The sequence below is a fragment of the Cladophialophora bantiana genome, assembly GCF_000835475.1.
Source record: "Cladophialophora bantiana CBS 173.52 unplaced genomic scaffold supercont1.2, whole genome shotgun sequence".
Classification (NCBI taxonomy): domain Eukaryota; kingdom Fungi; phylum Ascomycota; class Eurotiomycetes; order Chaetothyriales; family Herpotrichiellaceae; genus Cladophialophora; species Cladophialophora bantiana.
Genome location: NW_015971576.1, coordinates 601,237 through 615,116, shown reverse-complemented (window position 1 = coordinate 615,116; position 13,880 = coordinate 601,237). Strand labels below are relative to the sequence as shown.

Genomic DNA, 13,880 nt, shown 5'->3' with positions numbered 1-13,880 from the left:
AGCTAGCAACCTTGACAATGACTACTTGGTGTGGTCAATGCAGCTCTGGTGAGATTGATGAATTCGACACTCGCTCCAGTTGCCATGGTATGCAGCCGCGACGGTCGACTCTTAAACCCGTGCCGAATGTCCCCAGGGCTTGTTTCAATATGTCGGTGCCGCTGTGCCGAACACGCGCATCAAAGGACATTTTAAGACGCTAACTTAACTATCAACGGAATATTCTACAAGCTCGCGCCAGCGGAACTGTTGCGAGCTACGACAGCCGCTGGAGCTGCCTCCAGCCGCTCGACAGGGCTGCTTGCTGGCCCGAAAATCCTTCAGTCAGCCTCGCATCTTACCTATTTTGGCTTGGCATGTTTCACCACATCCCCGTTATCGTGAAGCTCCCCTCTACATACACGTACTCCGTGGCCCCCGGATGAAGCTGGTAAATTGTACGAGTATACCGCACAGGTAGCCGTATGCGACGAAAATGAGGTCATTCTCTCTCTTCTTGAGCTCTGTTGAAAGCTTTGGACGACGAGCACCCACATCTCGCCGGAAGCAAACGTCAGGCTAAAACAGCGCCCATGTGGCCATGCTCATGCATGCCCTTGTCGACGCCACCCAATCTGCATGGTCGCATCTTGAGCAGCACCTGTTCAGTAGCCCCTACCAGCCTCCGCCTGGCCATTGGTGAGTTGAGCGTGCCGCCTAAATGAGTACAATACGGACGGCAAGTGCTTCTTTCTCTGCCTCTCGATTCTCTACCTCTTTTCCCCCATACGTTGTTCGCCATGTCATTCTTCATTTACGGGACGTTGTTGTTGTCTTTTTTATTGTCTGCCAGCTTGAACTACTACCTGTGGCCAGAGCTGCTTACCAAGCTAGGAAGCCAGTTCTTTCCCGACTTTGAGAGATCAATAAAGATCTTCCACACCTCAGACCCCGATTTCAAATGCATTCATTTGTTACAAAAGCAGAAGAGAAGATGCAAAGGGTCTATTATCACAACAGCTAGACGTTTTGCAACATTGCTGCGTGAGGTACTCCTCGTGGCCCGCTGGGATGATCCGCAGACGCACAAAATGTTATATATGTATTCTCAGCTCTGCCACTGTCCAATTCACCAGATTGCCGAGGAAAATGTGACTGCCATGTATAAGAGATGGGAGATAGAATTGAAGGATACTTCACTCAGATCATCTTTCAGCACTTTCATCGCCTACAAGCTGTTAAGGCATCGAATTGCTGGCCACTTCCCCGTTGAAGACGAAGACGAAGACGAAGACGAAGACGAACCATCAGAAATCGAGCATTCTGCCGAGAGCCATGCCTCAGGTCTGCAGAGTCCTGAAATGTACCCACAGAATAAGCGCTTCACGCCCACTCGTAACCTTCAGTGCAGAAATCCCGCCGCTTCTCAGCAGCCTTCGCCGGCATTTGCAAATGGTGATGACGCGTCCAACTTTCGCCGTTACTGGGCTGGATCGGAGAAAGGCTCTCTCTATTTGACCATTACGAAACGCCTCGACCCGGATGAGCTCAAATCTGGCTTCATTTACATACTCATTCATCCGACATTAGAGCACTATGTCAAGATAGGCTACTCGACTGAACTTGAGAAACCCGAGTATCGTCTGGAAGAATGGAAAGCTTCGTGCAACTTGAAATACAGACTGCACAAGTCTTACACGACCAGGTATGCTAAGCGAGTTGAGTCGCTTGTGTTTTCAGACCTTTGCAAACACCGATACGAGTTGCGCTGCGGCCCGTGCAGGAAGGTCCACAACGAGTGGTTCTACATCGGCTCTGAAAATGCTGAACGAGTGGTTAATTACTGGGTTGACTGGATTGCTACACTGGCACCCTATCGAGGCCTCAAACTCAAGCGCGATTTCGTTCGAGCAATGTTTGATGTCGTAGCGCAGCCTGAAGACCAAAACGTCGTCACAGGTCGTATGGGCCGATTTCTCTACGATTCCAGCAACAACACATGGGTCGATCACTCTATCCTCCTTGGCATACGTTCTCGAAAAAGCACTCCGCCTGCCGACACCACACAAGCTGCCAAGGCCATAAGGGCCGAAGATCCTTCTATGAACACGCCGACACTGCTGCAGAACCGGGTTAGCGATGCTCTTTCAGAACCTGAGAGGACACACAGAAAGCCCACTCATACTACAACTCCAAAAGAAACCACCAACAGAGTGGTGAAGTCACCCGAAGCCGCGCTCTTGCCAACATCTCCTGACTCGAAACCTGGACTTGTACGTCGAAGGCTCTTCTCTTCAACATCCAGCGCGCAGGCAACAGCCTCGTCTTCTCCTCCTCCGTCCCGCGCAAACATGCCGCCCCCTCGCAGTCTTCCAACGTCGTTAAGACCATCCCCAGCCAGTTTGAGTGAGAATGTTCGTGATGCTGAAGATACGCCCTCCAAATCCAGAACAACACGTGAACGTGGTTCTGAAACTAAAGCTACTCAACGACGAAAAGGTGCAAAGTCGTCCAAGATGCCAGTCCATGATCCATGTTCTCCGGAGGTGAGGCTTTGCATGCCGCCCGACAATGGCATGGATCAGGAAACTTCAGGAAGTAAGGCTGCACAGGATAATTCCAACAACCAGATCGATGAGATGATGGTTTCAGACGGTGTTCTTTCACCCTTGCAGTTGCCGTCTCCACGAGTTGAGTCAGAGAGCTGCCTCGTGTCAGACGCCATGGAGTCCAAGCTCCCGCGAGGCACACCAGATCGTCAAACAGTCCATACCCCTGCTCAGTCCGCGGCGAACTTGCCTCTTCGCTTCAGAGAAGTCATCGACTTAACTCTCGAAGACAAAGTTAATTCAGATGACGAAGACATCCGAAGAGCTTCTGCGCCGCAAATATTGCATACACCTCCAGACTCGGGAAGTAAGAAGAGAAAGAAAAGCTCAAGGCGCTCAACTTCAGGCAAGCGCATATCCATTGGTGATACCGTGGAGCAGTAGTCGCTACTCCCAACCCAGTGCTAGTCCATGGTTTCGCTCTCAAAATGGTGGTTTCAACACTAGAAGCACAATCAAGAAACTGGCAGCCACTGGCCCAGCCGAGCAGCGAGCGGCTCGGGCTCACCATCAATCCAGCGCTACTGGTTTGATGGTCACGTCCTCATCAAACAGCCCGTCTTGCTGGGACGTCACGAGGCCATCTCAGTGTCACGATAACAAGGGACCTTAAGCGCAAGCTGGAGGTAAAGAGCCTACTGACGCTTCCAAGAGCTCTGATTGCGATTTGCAGTATTCGAACTCGTCCGCGGGCGAGAAGGAAAAATCAGGTGAACCGTTCCAATGGTCAAAGCGGACGGGTGTGTGTCCTATTTCCATGGAGTCAGAGTGCTTCTGCAAAGAGAGAAACAGTCGCATTGTCTTCTGATTTCGTTTTAAAATGAAGTTTCACGGGTTACTCGGATAGGGCAGCCTTTCCCAGAGGTGCCATCCACGCGGACGTGGTATGTTTGAAGCGGAGGAGGGTTTACGCAAGGCTGTAGCATTAGCCCATTTGTGTCATCATCGAAGCGATCGATTCCTCCGATCCGAAGGGACTGTAGGAGGACCTCAATGGTATGGGACGATAGAACAGTCTCATTCGACTGCCCAGGCAGGCACAACCTAGGGAGCTAGGCTTGGTGCTTGCTGGGGTATAGAACGATGGGTAGTTCCTATGTTCACCTAAAACCCCTTGAAATATACAAAATAATAATTGATTTCAATCCACAGGTATTGTTTCATCTTCTCGTGCCGCTAGTGGCACAATGAGACCTCTTTTACAGCTATGCACCCTGACTAGTTTACCTCCATCGTTAACGAGGCTATTATGTCAAATTTATTTCCAGCGTCAACATGTTATCTGGCATTATCTCACGGGGAAAACTCAACAGTGGACGCGATGGAGTTGGCATACAGTATGGGCGGCCATTAGTGTTGTGTGGGATTCTCAATTCTCCGTGCAGCAGGCCACCATGTATGCCTTGGACGAGCGCGGCTTGTATGATAAACTGTGCGAAAAGGTGAGGACCGTGAAGACAGTCAACCTCAAAATTGATAGACTATGTAGAGGTCATCAGACCGCGCCGAGAGACGCATCCTGCAAACGCGGTTCCGTCATGTACTTGTTTAGCAGGATCTAACACAGAGAGACTGATTAGTTACTTGGACAGCATCCTTGACGATTTCGCAACCATGCGGACCCCCGAGAGGGTCCTGATTCAAGAGATTTAGACGTTTGACCGCATGAAGGATGGCGTGGGTATTGTGATGGTAGATTTCCAGCTTCTGTTGCCTATTTGGGCTCTACAGCTAGTCAACTCGTCGTCTCTAACAAAGAGTCGACATTCCACTTAACAAGGAGATAATACCAAAGTATTGACTAACATGGCAGTAGTAAGTCAGCGTCTCAAAACCCGACTCCTTGAAGGACCTCCACTGACAAATAAGGCATATCTCCCACTTAGCTTAGCAGCGGTGAGTTTGAGGATTGGACCAGGTTTTCTTCTCCAAACGAAACTCCCGCAGGGACTGTTTAGTATGACAAACGACAGCGTTGGTGTGAAAAGAGGGCTATTTTGGATGATGACATTGCTTGTCCTGGGACTGCTGTTGTACACAGAATGAGAGTGGATCTATGTGCTTGATTGTGTCCTTGTCCCTCTGCCTATTCAGAGACTCTGCTTGTTTATATACACTTTGGCCCGTGATCTGAAGGCCATTCCTGAAACCTCCTATTCCGTTGTCATGCTATCGCAGAACGGCGAGAACAACGGTGTTGAGGTAAGTAGCGCAGTTGGTGAGACAGCTAGCGCCTCAGGTGGTTTGCCCCAGTGGTGATCTCGCGACCCTGTCAACAACTGCCAACATTGTACGTGGCATTCAGAGGGAAACTCCGGGGCATTGGGAGTGTATGGAGGAGGATAAAATGAAAGACAGGCGCAAACCCAGTTGCTTCACATGGGCTCCAAGACTCTCAGTATGTTTAATATCCTTCTTTCCACATCGCTTTTGGCTGCAAATGATGATTTCTGAATGTATTAGCCTGAACGGACTTCTGTCTTACATTGAGCACAGCGCGGGGTTGGCAATTTGCGCAATTGGGATTGTTAGCTATAACATCGGACTATCTTTGCATCTACACTAGCAAGTAAGTACTGAGCGGCCATCCTCGTACTTAAACAATGGCGAGGGGGAGTACACAATACCAGGGCATTATCTTCGACGCAAATGTCACTGGAGACCTATTGGCGATGCTGAGAACAGGTAAAACCGGTGTTCTATTACATCTTGCACATCGCATCAGGCTTTTGCAAGCCTGACACAGGTCCAGTGCGAATATCTGATCCTTTTTGGCGCCTCGGAAGGAGCCCTGGCCGGGCCGCCTTTAACGCGGCATGGTTTCACCATGCATGCGAGAGAGATAGAGCCCTGCGCCTCGTGAAGCTGTGGCCCTTCAAAGAGTGTAACAGATGTAGAAGAGAAAAAGGGAGGAAGGGAGGAGAGCACTACCTTCCGAAGATGAAGCCGATCTGTTTTTAACAACCGACCAGGACGACATTGCAGTGCGGGCGGTCTCTTGATATGGAAGGGTCACGACAAGGCTGTGAGGCTGAAAGGCGATGTGGAGCGGAAGAGGAGACCAGCCACAGCAGCCAAAGTAGCCGAGCAGCCTAACCAAAGGTTGCCCAAGGACAAGCAGCGGAGTACTGGGTAATACTCGGCAAGTCGGTACACTTCCCTAGTTGCTGAATGGATAGTGTGAGTGGGGGTGTATACCCGTGCCAAAAGTCTCCTGAACGATTGCCGCCGCGCTCAAAAGGTACGAAATGGTAAACAAGTCAGTGACACAATTCACCACATCTTATACTATCCTTATTTGCCCGGCGACGGCTACGAGGACCGTGAGCTCCCTCAACATACAAACATATTCAGCGCCCACCCTCTTCCAAGTTTCCCCTCCAACCCTACGCGCATCCAGATTAACCACATCCGACCACCATGCTCCGCCGCAAGCCCACCGCGCTGGCCGTCACCGGCGAAGACATCGCCCCCTTTGAAGAAAAAGTGCTCCGCCTCCTCGCGTACGACAGATACTTGACGACGGGGGAGGATCCGGACGGTCTGTTCCGCAACAACAACGACGACGAGGACGACGCCAACGGCGGGCATGATCCTGACGGGACGACGAGCGACGGCGGCGGCGATGCTGCGGGGACCAAAAAGAAAGCGGGGGTCAAAGAACACAACCCCAGCGACGAGCTCAAGCCGTTGCCAGGGGACAAAGCGCGGATCGTGAGGAGTCGCGAGGAGCGGATTATGGGCGGCGGCGGCGGCAGTGGTGGTGCAGGGGCGCGGTGATATGCACGCACAAAGCGATGGGCATCCGAAAAAGAGGGATGTATACGGACGGATAAGAGAGACTGATGCGGGAAATCTGCACGCGCGCCACATGGGAGCTATGCTTGTGAGAAAGCATGCAGCCATCCCTCCCTCCATCGCGGCAGAATGGGCCATGATATCTGACCGTCCCCGGCAGGCGACTCCGGAAAGTGTTGGAGCGAAATGGGTACGACTGGGCCAAGTCGCAACCCCCTCGCGCAACAGAGAACAAGAGGCTCCCGACGCCCTGGTCAATGGAGGCGGATTCCTATGAGCGGCCGTTGACGAGCGCTGACGGAGAGCATGACCAGGGCCAAGCGAGATATGCCGGGTGTTGATCTCCTTGGAAGGATAGGGTTCGTGTTTTGGAGTAAAATTGGCCACAGGATTCTCCGCTGAAGTTGACAGCATTCTGGGGAAGGGATAGTGAACGCCCTCGCCCGGATAGCTCGACGCATTCAGTGATATCTCTTTCGATCGGTCGACCGGACCACAGATGTTGCATGGTTTATTCCATCTCCCTTGATACAAATACAAGCGAGCCACCATCACTCCTGTTTATCATCCTCTACCCGCGGCTGCTTCGACGCACTGCTGTCCTGATTGTCTCCATTTGCCGCTTGCTGCTGGCCCTGCCCTTCTTCGGTAATGGTCTCCATCCTATCCGCATTCCGTCTCTCTTCCTCCTCGCGTGCTCTGCGCTCCCTCTCCAACCGATGCTGCTCTTCTTCCATACTCATCCGCAATGCCATGGCAAGTTCTGGATCTGCCGCTGCATCAATGCCGAATTCATCAAATCGACTAGCTCCGCCCCCGGACTCGACGCCTTCCATGCCACCGGCTCCAGCTCCCATTTCCCCACCCACGCTGACTATCGGCGTGGTTATCAGGCTGTCGCTGAGCAAGCCCGGTCCGGGAGGGATGACGGCCAGATAATTTCCCTCTCCAGACGAGCCACCCACGGCTTCCACAAATTTCTCCAGTATTGATTTCGTAGCCGATTCAATGGCATCCCCAAAGGCCACAAAGTCGACCGAGACGTTGTTCTTCTTGCATTTCTTTGCCAGCTTGATCAGTTCCTTCTCTGTGTCATTCTTGTCCCCGAATTTCGGATCCAGCTCGCTGCATATCAGAACGACGATCCGCTGTCGTTGAGATTTATTTGCTCTGTGATGGAGGGCCAGCATCGCCACACTGATAGCCGTGCCTAACCTTATGTGGCCCTTGATCTTGGTTTCATGTAGACCTGCCAGGATGGCGCCGAAATTGCTAGTAGGGGTTGTGAGGACTTTAGGACCTGTTCCAGCCATGGACATGATACCAACGGCGGATTCGGGATTTGAAGATGTCTTTGCGTTGAAAATGAGTGAAACGGCTTCTCTTTGTGCTGAGAATCGGTCAGGTCTGCCAGACCATTAGTAGCTAATCTTGTTTGACTTTTGGTACTCTCATACAGATAGTCGCCATTCCTGCTCGTTTCGCTGTTGTCAACAACGATCATGGTGGCTTCGAGCACCATGATGGCGGTGTTGTGTAACTGTCGACTGATGGGAGTTCCGCAGATACGTCGAGGGTTTCTAGTCAAATTGGAGGAACGGCGAGAAAGCTAGCTGGATTGGCGAGGCGGGAAGGGCTTGTCAAGTATTCGAAAAGAGGATGCTGCCGAGAGAAGTGAGGATGGTTGTGATCAAAGAAGCTTCGGTTTACTGCTGCTGGCGGAATCTGGGGGCCGATGCCCAGGCGCAGGCGCAGATGCAAACGCGTCAATCAGTGGGAAAGACGCCCGTGCAGCCTTGGCGTCCTCGATGCGAATACAGTACCTACTCCAAAGGATGTTGCTGCTCACGCTCACTTGCGAATGACAGACACACTTGGCATCCACTGGAACCTGATGGAGGAACTGGGCTGGCGGTGGATGGCGACACGAGAACAGATATGAACTCGCCTTGAGAAGACCTCTCCTCTCTTTACAGCTGGCTCGTCTCTCTCATCACAAAGTCACAATGTAAGTCGCCGTTTTCGCAGGGAAAAAGCCTTCCCCTCCGTCTTCCCCCTCGTTCAGTCGCTCCCGAGGCTTGCATAGAGAATTTGACCATTCTTATCCTTCCTCGTCGTGTGTCACAGGCCCGTCTTCGCGCTCCTCATCATCTCCAAAGCTGGCTCGCTCATCTACCACCGCACCTTCCCGACCGCCGCCCCGGGCACCGCAGCAGGGAATCTCACGGGCCAGAACCAGACCCAGACGGTACAGGGCACGCTGGGCCTCCCGGGAACGTCTACGCTCACGACCAACGACTACCTCGTCCTAGCCGGCACATTCCACGGCGTCCACGCAATCACTCGCTCCCTCACGCCTAAACTGCCAGTGACAACATCCGCGACCGCAAACCCGTCGGGCAAGACATGGACGTATCCGGACCCGACCGTTGCTCCCTCGGGCATTGAATCCCTTGAATCCTCCTTCTTCCGCCTCACGGTCTTCCAGACCCTGAGCGGGACAAAATTCTTGCTGTTCACCGACCCGAGCATGCCCAATACAGATCTCCTCATGAAGGGCGTCTACGAGAGATACGCAGACTACGTGTGCAAAAACCCTTTTTGGCAGATGGAGATGCCAATCAGGATCGAAGCGTGGGACAGGAGTCTGGGACAATGGTTGACGAGGCGGTGAGAATTGTGATGTTTCTTTCAACATGGGAGAAAAGCCTGGAGATTACGCTCTGAGAAAAAGGGCATGTTGAGAACAACCATGTCCCATGTCGAGCATAGCTCTTGCATGAAAGGAACGGCCTGCAAGGAGACCCCACTGCATCTCTCCTCTCAGATATCACTGAACATGCTCACCTGTGGCGGAACATTGCCAGCGCGGACGGCGATATACCTTGTAGCCTGTACGCTTGACGAAAACGTCGACGAACGCTGAAAAGAGCAAGCAGAATTTCGCATAATCCAGTGCGGACGAGGGCTCTCATGAAGAGATAAGTATAGGATTGATACGGGTCCGCTGAGCCTCTGCGAAATCGCTTTTGCTAGAAATCGCAGGCACACTTCAATATTTTTTTTGGTCCTCGCAGGGCGCTGGTATATGCCGAGCGCGCACGAGAGAGAGATACTTCGCCCAAGAAGCCAAGGATATTGATTCTATGTAGCCCTTTTTTTCTTTTTTCTTCTTTTTTTGGCTCGTCTCAATCTAGGTTACGGAATTAAGAGGAACATGGAAAAGCAGGAATAGAATCAAGACAAGAAAAGACCATGGACGTCAAGAGAGGATATTCTGATTCATTTGCAGAATCGCATACATGCATGTATGCGCCGTATCCTGACTGACTGGCCGACTGACCAACTGACCAACTGACTGCATCATTGCAGTAGGTATACGCGACACCGCCGAGGTCGTGTAATTCCTCTCAATCCCAATCATTATAATAAGTCATTACCGCCGCCCCCCAACACCCACATACACAAATACACTCTTATCCTCCGTGCCCAGAGCCTTTCCCTCCTTAATTTGTGACTTCATGCGAGTGCGTAGCTCAGTTGTCCTTTTCACCCGCTTTGCTATTGTTTGATTGAGAGAATGATTCATTTCCCAGAGGCCGAGCAAGGGGACCTCTTCGTTTGTGATTTGACATGACCTGATACAATCAAACTACTGCTGAGCATAATCCCACCTCCTCTTTAACCTGCCCGCGTCAATCACATTGGCTACGCTCTGCTGCCACTGTTGAGGCGTCACAAGCATTGGCGCCCCTCCCACGCCAGTCGTGGCATATGCAGTCCCCGCAGACATTGGGAGCTGTGAGTTGGACACCATCGGCGGCGACGTATCTTGGTATGATTGTGGCTGCTGTGTGGCAAAGTAGTGTTGTTGCGGTTGCTGCTGTTGTGGCGTATAGCTCGGCAGTGAGGTCGTCCCGTAGGTGGGGGAATTCGTCGAGGTGAAGCTCGCTTGCACGGAATGCATGTTTCCCGGCGGTGAGGCACCGCTGCCCCCGTACAAGGATGGAGGGGGGGCCAGTGCAGATGGAGGAATGGCGAACGCCGTATCGAACTGGTCCATGATAGGTGTCGGATTCCACTGGATTTCGGCCGCCGAGGTCGTTTGCTGGTAATATCCACCCGCAGAGCTCGGTATGCTTGAGTAGGATGTCTGTTCTAGTTCATAGTTCTGAGCATACATGGGTGTTGGAGGTTTTGAATCGGCTGTATAGACTGAGACAGGTGGGGTGGCGAGGTATGGAGTCTGGCGGGTCATCTGGCTCAGATGCTGGGACGCGTAAGGACCAGGCTGTGGTTGTTGTTGTTGTTGTTGTTGCTGCTGCTGCTGCTGTTGTGTCTGTTGTGTTTTTGGAAGATCGACGAGCTTCTGTCCCTGCGGTTGCATCGGTGGCTGTTGTCTTTCGAAGGACGGTGGAGATACAGGAGATGGTCGGGAATGTTCAGAGGGCGTACCATGAGGGAAGGACTCCTTGAGTTCAAAGGGTTTGTTGACATCAGCTGAAAATGCCGCTCGAAGCGCATTGATTTGAGCCTCTGTTTCCGGCATTGGCCAAGCAGAGACACATTGTTCGAGAATCCTCATTTGTCGGACAAAGTAGTCTTTTGCCTCGAAATTAAATTCTGGATCCGGTGAAGAAAGTGCGACCAAATGAATCATGATGCAGGTTAAGATGGCGTAGATGGTGAAATTGATCCCTCTTTGCATAACCAGCAATCCCGTCAGATCGAAGTTGGCCAGGATTCCTTCTTGCAGTCGACAAAGTATTTTGGCTGAGTTGTAACAAACACTCATATGATGTCTCCACTGGCTATCGGCAGCGAACGACTGAGACGCTGACAATTGTGGCCGGTGGAGCATTACGATCCCCAGCTGATAGTGAGAATGCATGTTTCCTAGAAAATGCGAGGTTACATTGGGTGTTGCACCCGTGGGAGGGAGTGGTAGCTGCAAGTCGGGTGGGAGCTCATCAGGCCATTTCTGGAAGGAGGCGTTATATGCCACGAATTCTTTGTCCAGAGCCCAGTCCTTCTTCCTCTGCAATTTGCGGTGGACATCCGTGATGAGACGGATATTGCGGACGTTGCGGACAAAGTATGCAAATTGCCTCGAGATCGACCTTTCGTAGTCGTCTAGCTCAGAACACGGCGGATTTTCACTGATATCAACAGAATTCGGATCTACGCCGAAATCGGTTCGCCCTGCACATCTGTTAGTCGACCGAGGGATTGTACCAAAAGGAGAGCCAAATTCACCCTGCGGGCCTCCTACCATGGTCTCACAAACCAGAAGAGTCTGCCAAATTCGAGTCTTGGTCAGGCAGTCGACGGGATCGGAACTACATGACTGTCCCAGCGAATGTATTTCATAGTGTTCATGCAATTCAAGATCTTTCGCCATGGTGATAGCCGTTTTACAGGTCATCCATGAACGATAATAGTATCCCCTTTTGGGTGCGCTTTCCCGGGCTTTTAGCAGAAGCAACAAGGCCTGGAGGTTGCTCAGCGATGGACTGTCCAGAAAGAACGGTTCATGTTCTCCCAGTTGTCAGCATTGCACAGTCAAAAGGACTTATCCGTACTTACTGTTGGCTAGAGCGAGCCATTGTGCGCCTTGAGCAGGGTCGTCAGATAGTCGACCTGCATTGGCGAAAACGGCCTCCAATATAAGAGGAGATATCGATCCTCGATCATTATGCCACTGATTATAGAAATGGCTCCTGTTCAACACCGGAACATACGGGTGAACGTTGTTGAAGTACGTGTCAAAGGCTTGCATCGCCTCCTCCTGCGACGGCATCAGTGGTGGTGGAATCCTTATCTGAGAGCCCGCATCGGTGCTGAAGGCAGCAGCAATCTTTGGCTCGGGGTCAGGTTCCTGAATGGGGGGGTCTAGCTCTTTGCTGCTTTTCTCCGATCGAATATAGGGCGCCACTCCGCTCTCGCCGATCTTCAACTGACCCAGGTGTTCCATAAGATCTTCGGCGGTGAATTGGTCGATCGGGGAAGACCCAGCGCGCTCTTGTCTGAGAGGTTTCTCATCGTGTTGGGCCTGCGCATACGTTTGAGCGGCATTCTGATAGGGATCATGCAGCGTTCCGGGGAACTGATGAGAATCTGAATAATATCCGTCGTAGGGCTTTTCCGTGACTTGAAACGATGGCTTCTGGTAATTGCTAACGTAGGCGTCGTAAGAATATGTGTCTCCTTGATTAAGTTGGAAGGTTGGCGCCGTGTGCGCATAGCTCTGACCCAGTCGCTGGCTAGGCGCGATCGATGCGGCCGAGTATGATGGTGGTCCGCCCGTCTCTTCGACAGCACTTCCGGGCGCAATGTCTCCTGAATCGCCTTCGAGTCCTCCTGCCGGAGGGATGCATTGGAGTTTCAGCCGCACACAGGCGGCGCAAGGCCAGGTGTTGGTTGTGGCGGAGTCGCATTTGATTTTCCGCCGGCGACATCCTTCACAGGCTCTCATCACCTTGAGCCGCTTATGTCGGTTATGCTCATCGACAAAGACATAGTTCTTGTGGCCCGGCGGAGGCGCGGATGACAGCGAATAGCTCTGCATGATGGCATCTCATCCACTCGGACAGACACCACATTGGGTAAGTGCGAGAACGGCGGTTGCCTCGATCGAGGAGTTGTGGCCGTGGTGGAATGGTCCAGTATCAAATCACTGACTAACTCGTGGATAAGCAGCTGGGCAGCTGGGTAGCCGGGCTGCGTATATAAGAAAGGCCGCAGAAATGAGATCGGTCGCAAAAGAAGCCAGTGTTGATGTGCGACCACAGATGGGGAGAAAGACCGAAGAGTGCGCTGGTGCGAACGGCAAGTTGTCGACGACGGGGGGGGCAACCTCGATTTCGTGTAGCGCAACCTCGAAACACTTCAGAGTCCAGACCTCGGCACTTTGGGAATTTGAATGGGATCCGAATGCACAGGTTCAGGCAGAGTCTGGCTTTTGATCCATCAGACACTGGGCAGGAATGTTGGCAGAGGCAAAAATCTTCAGTAAGTTGAAGGCATCAGGCGTGACGATGCCTGGACCATAATCCAGTCTTGAATTGGTTTCCGGCGGCAAGCGGGCGGAAGGGTTGACAGGACACGGGCCTGATGGCCTTCCGCACATGCGAGTGCAAGGGGATCCCAAGTACTGTCGGTAGCCTTCTTCCAAGAAGTCAGTGCCCGCGGGGGTTTCTTGGTATCCTATCAGCCTGATGGGACGCCACAGTGCATTCGCGTACTGGGGTCAAGATCGCGCAATGTCACCAGATGCTGATCCTCAAGGAGAGGGGTCTTGGGTCAAGCACAAAGTACAAGCACACAGTACCAGAGTAACATGGAATTGCGAGCTGCTCCAAGCGTCTCAGATTTGAAGGGTTCACGGTGGTGACAGTGCCAAATTGGCGCTTGGTTTCTTACGTCCAGTTTTGGTGTGGTGAATGGGGTGCAAGGGTCGGGAACGGTGAATGCGGTTCGGCGGACGACGAGTGG

At 52.3% G+C, this 13,880-nt stretch overlaps 5 protein-coding genes across 5 annotated transcripts; 3 read left to right on the top strand and 2 right to left on the bottom strand.

The window, feature by feature from the left end:
* Positions 1-779: 779 nt before the first annotated feature.
* Positions 780-2,972, top strand: Z519_01230 (uncharacterized protein; the record flags this gene model as incomplete). The annotated part of the gene is made up of 1 exon (XM_016758987.1): positions 780-2,972. The coding sequence occupies one exon, from the start codon at positions 780-782 to the stop codon at positions 2,970-2,972; it is 2,193 nt and encodes a 730-aa protein (XP_016624315.1).
* Positions 2,973-6,008: 3,036 nt separating this feature from the next.
* On the top strand, positions 6,009-6,368 carry Z519_01229 (uncharacterized protein; the record flags this gene model as incomplete). Its single annotated transcript, XM_016758986.1, has 1 exon — positions 6,009-6,368. The coding sequence occupies one exon, from the start codon at positions 6,009-6,011 to the stop codon at positions 6,366-6,368; it is 360 nt and encodes a 119-aa protein (XP_016624314.1).
* A 569-nt stretch (positions 6,369-6,937) lies between these two features.
* Positions 6,938-7,908, bottom strand: Z519_01228 (uncharacterized protein; the record flags this gene model as incomplete). The annotated part of the gene is made up of 2 exons (XM_016758985.1): positions 6,938-7,793; positions 7,844-7,908. 2 exons carry the CDS (start codon positions 7,906-7,908, stop codon positions 6,938-6,940), a joined length of 921 nt encoding a protein of 306 aa, XP_016624313.1.
* A 339-nt stretch (positions 7,909-8,247) lies between these two features.
* Positions 8,248-9,060, top strand: Z519_01227 (uncharacterized protein; the record flags this gene model as incomplete). The annotated part of the gene is made up of 2 exons (XM_016758984.1): positions 8,248-8,300; positions 8,514-9,060. The coding sequence occupies 2 exons, from the start codon at positions 8,248-8,250 to the stop codon at positions 9,058-9,060; spliced, it is 600 nt and encodes a 199-aa protein (XP_016624312.1).
* Positions 9,061-10,038: 978 nt separating this feature from the next.
* On the bottom strand, positions 10,039-12,954 carry Z519_01226 (uncharacterized protein; the record flags this gene model as incomplete). The annotated part of the gene is made up of 3 exons (XM_016758983.1): positions 10,039-11,588; positions 11,643-11,924; positions 11,973-12,954. 3 exons carry the CDS (start codon positions 12,952-12,954, stop codon positions 10,039-10,041), a joined length of 2,814 nt encoding a protein of 937 aa, XP_016624311.1.
* Between the last annotated feature and the right edge of the window lie 926 nt (positions 12,955-13,880).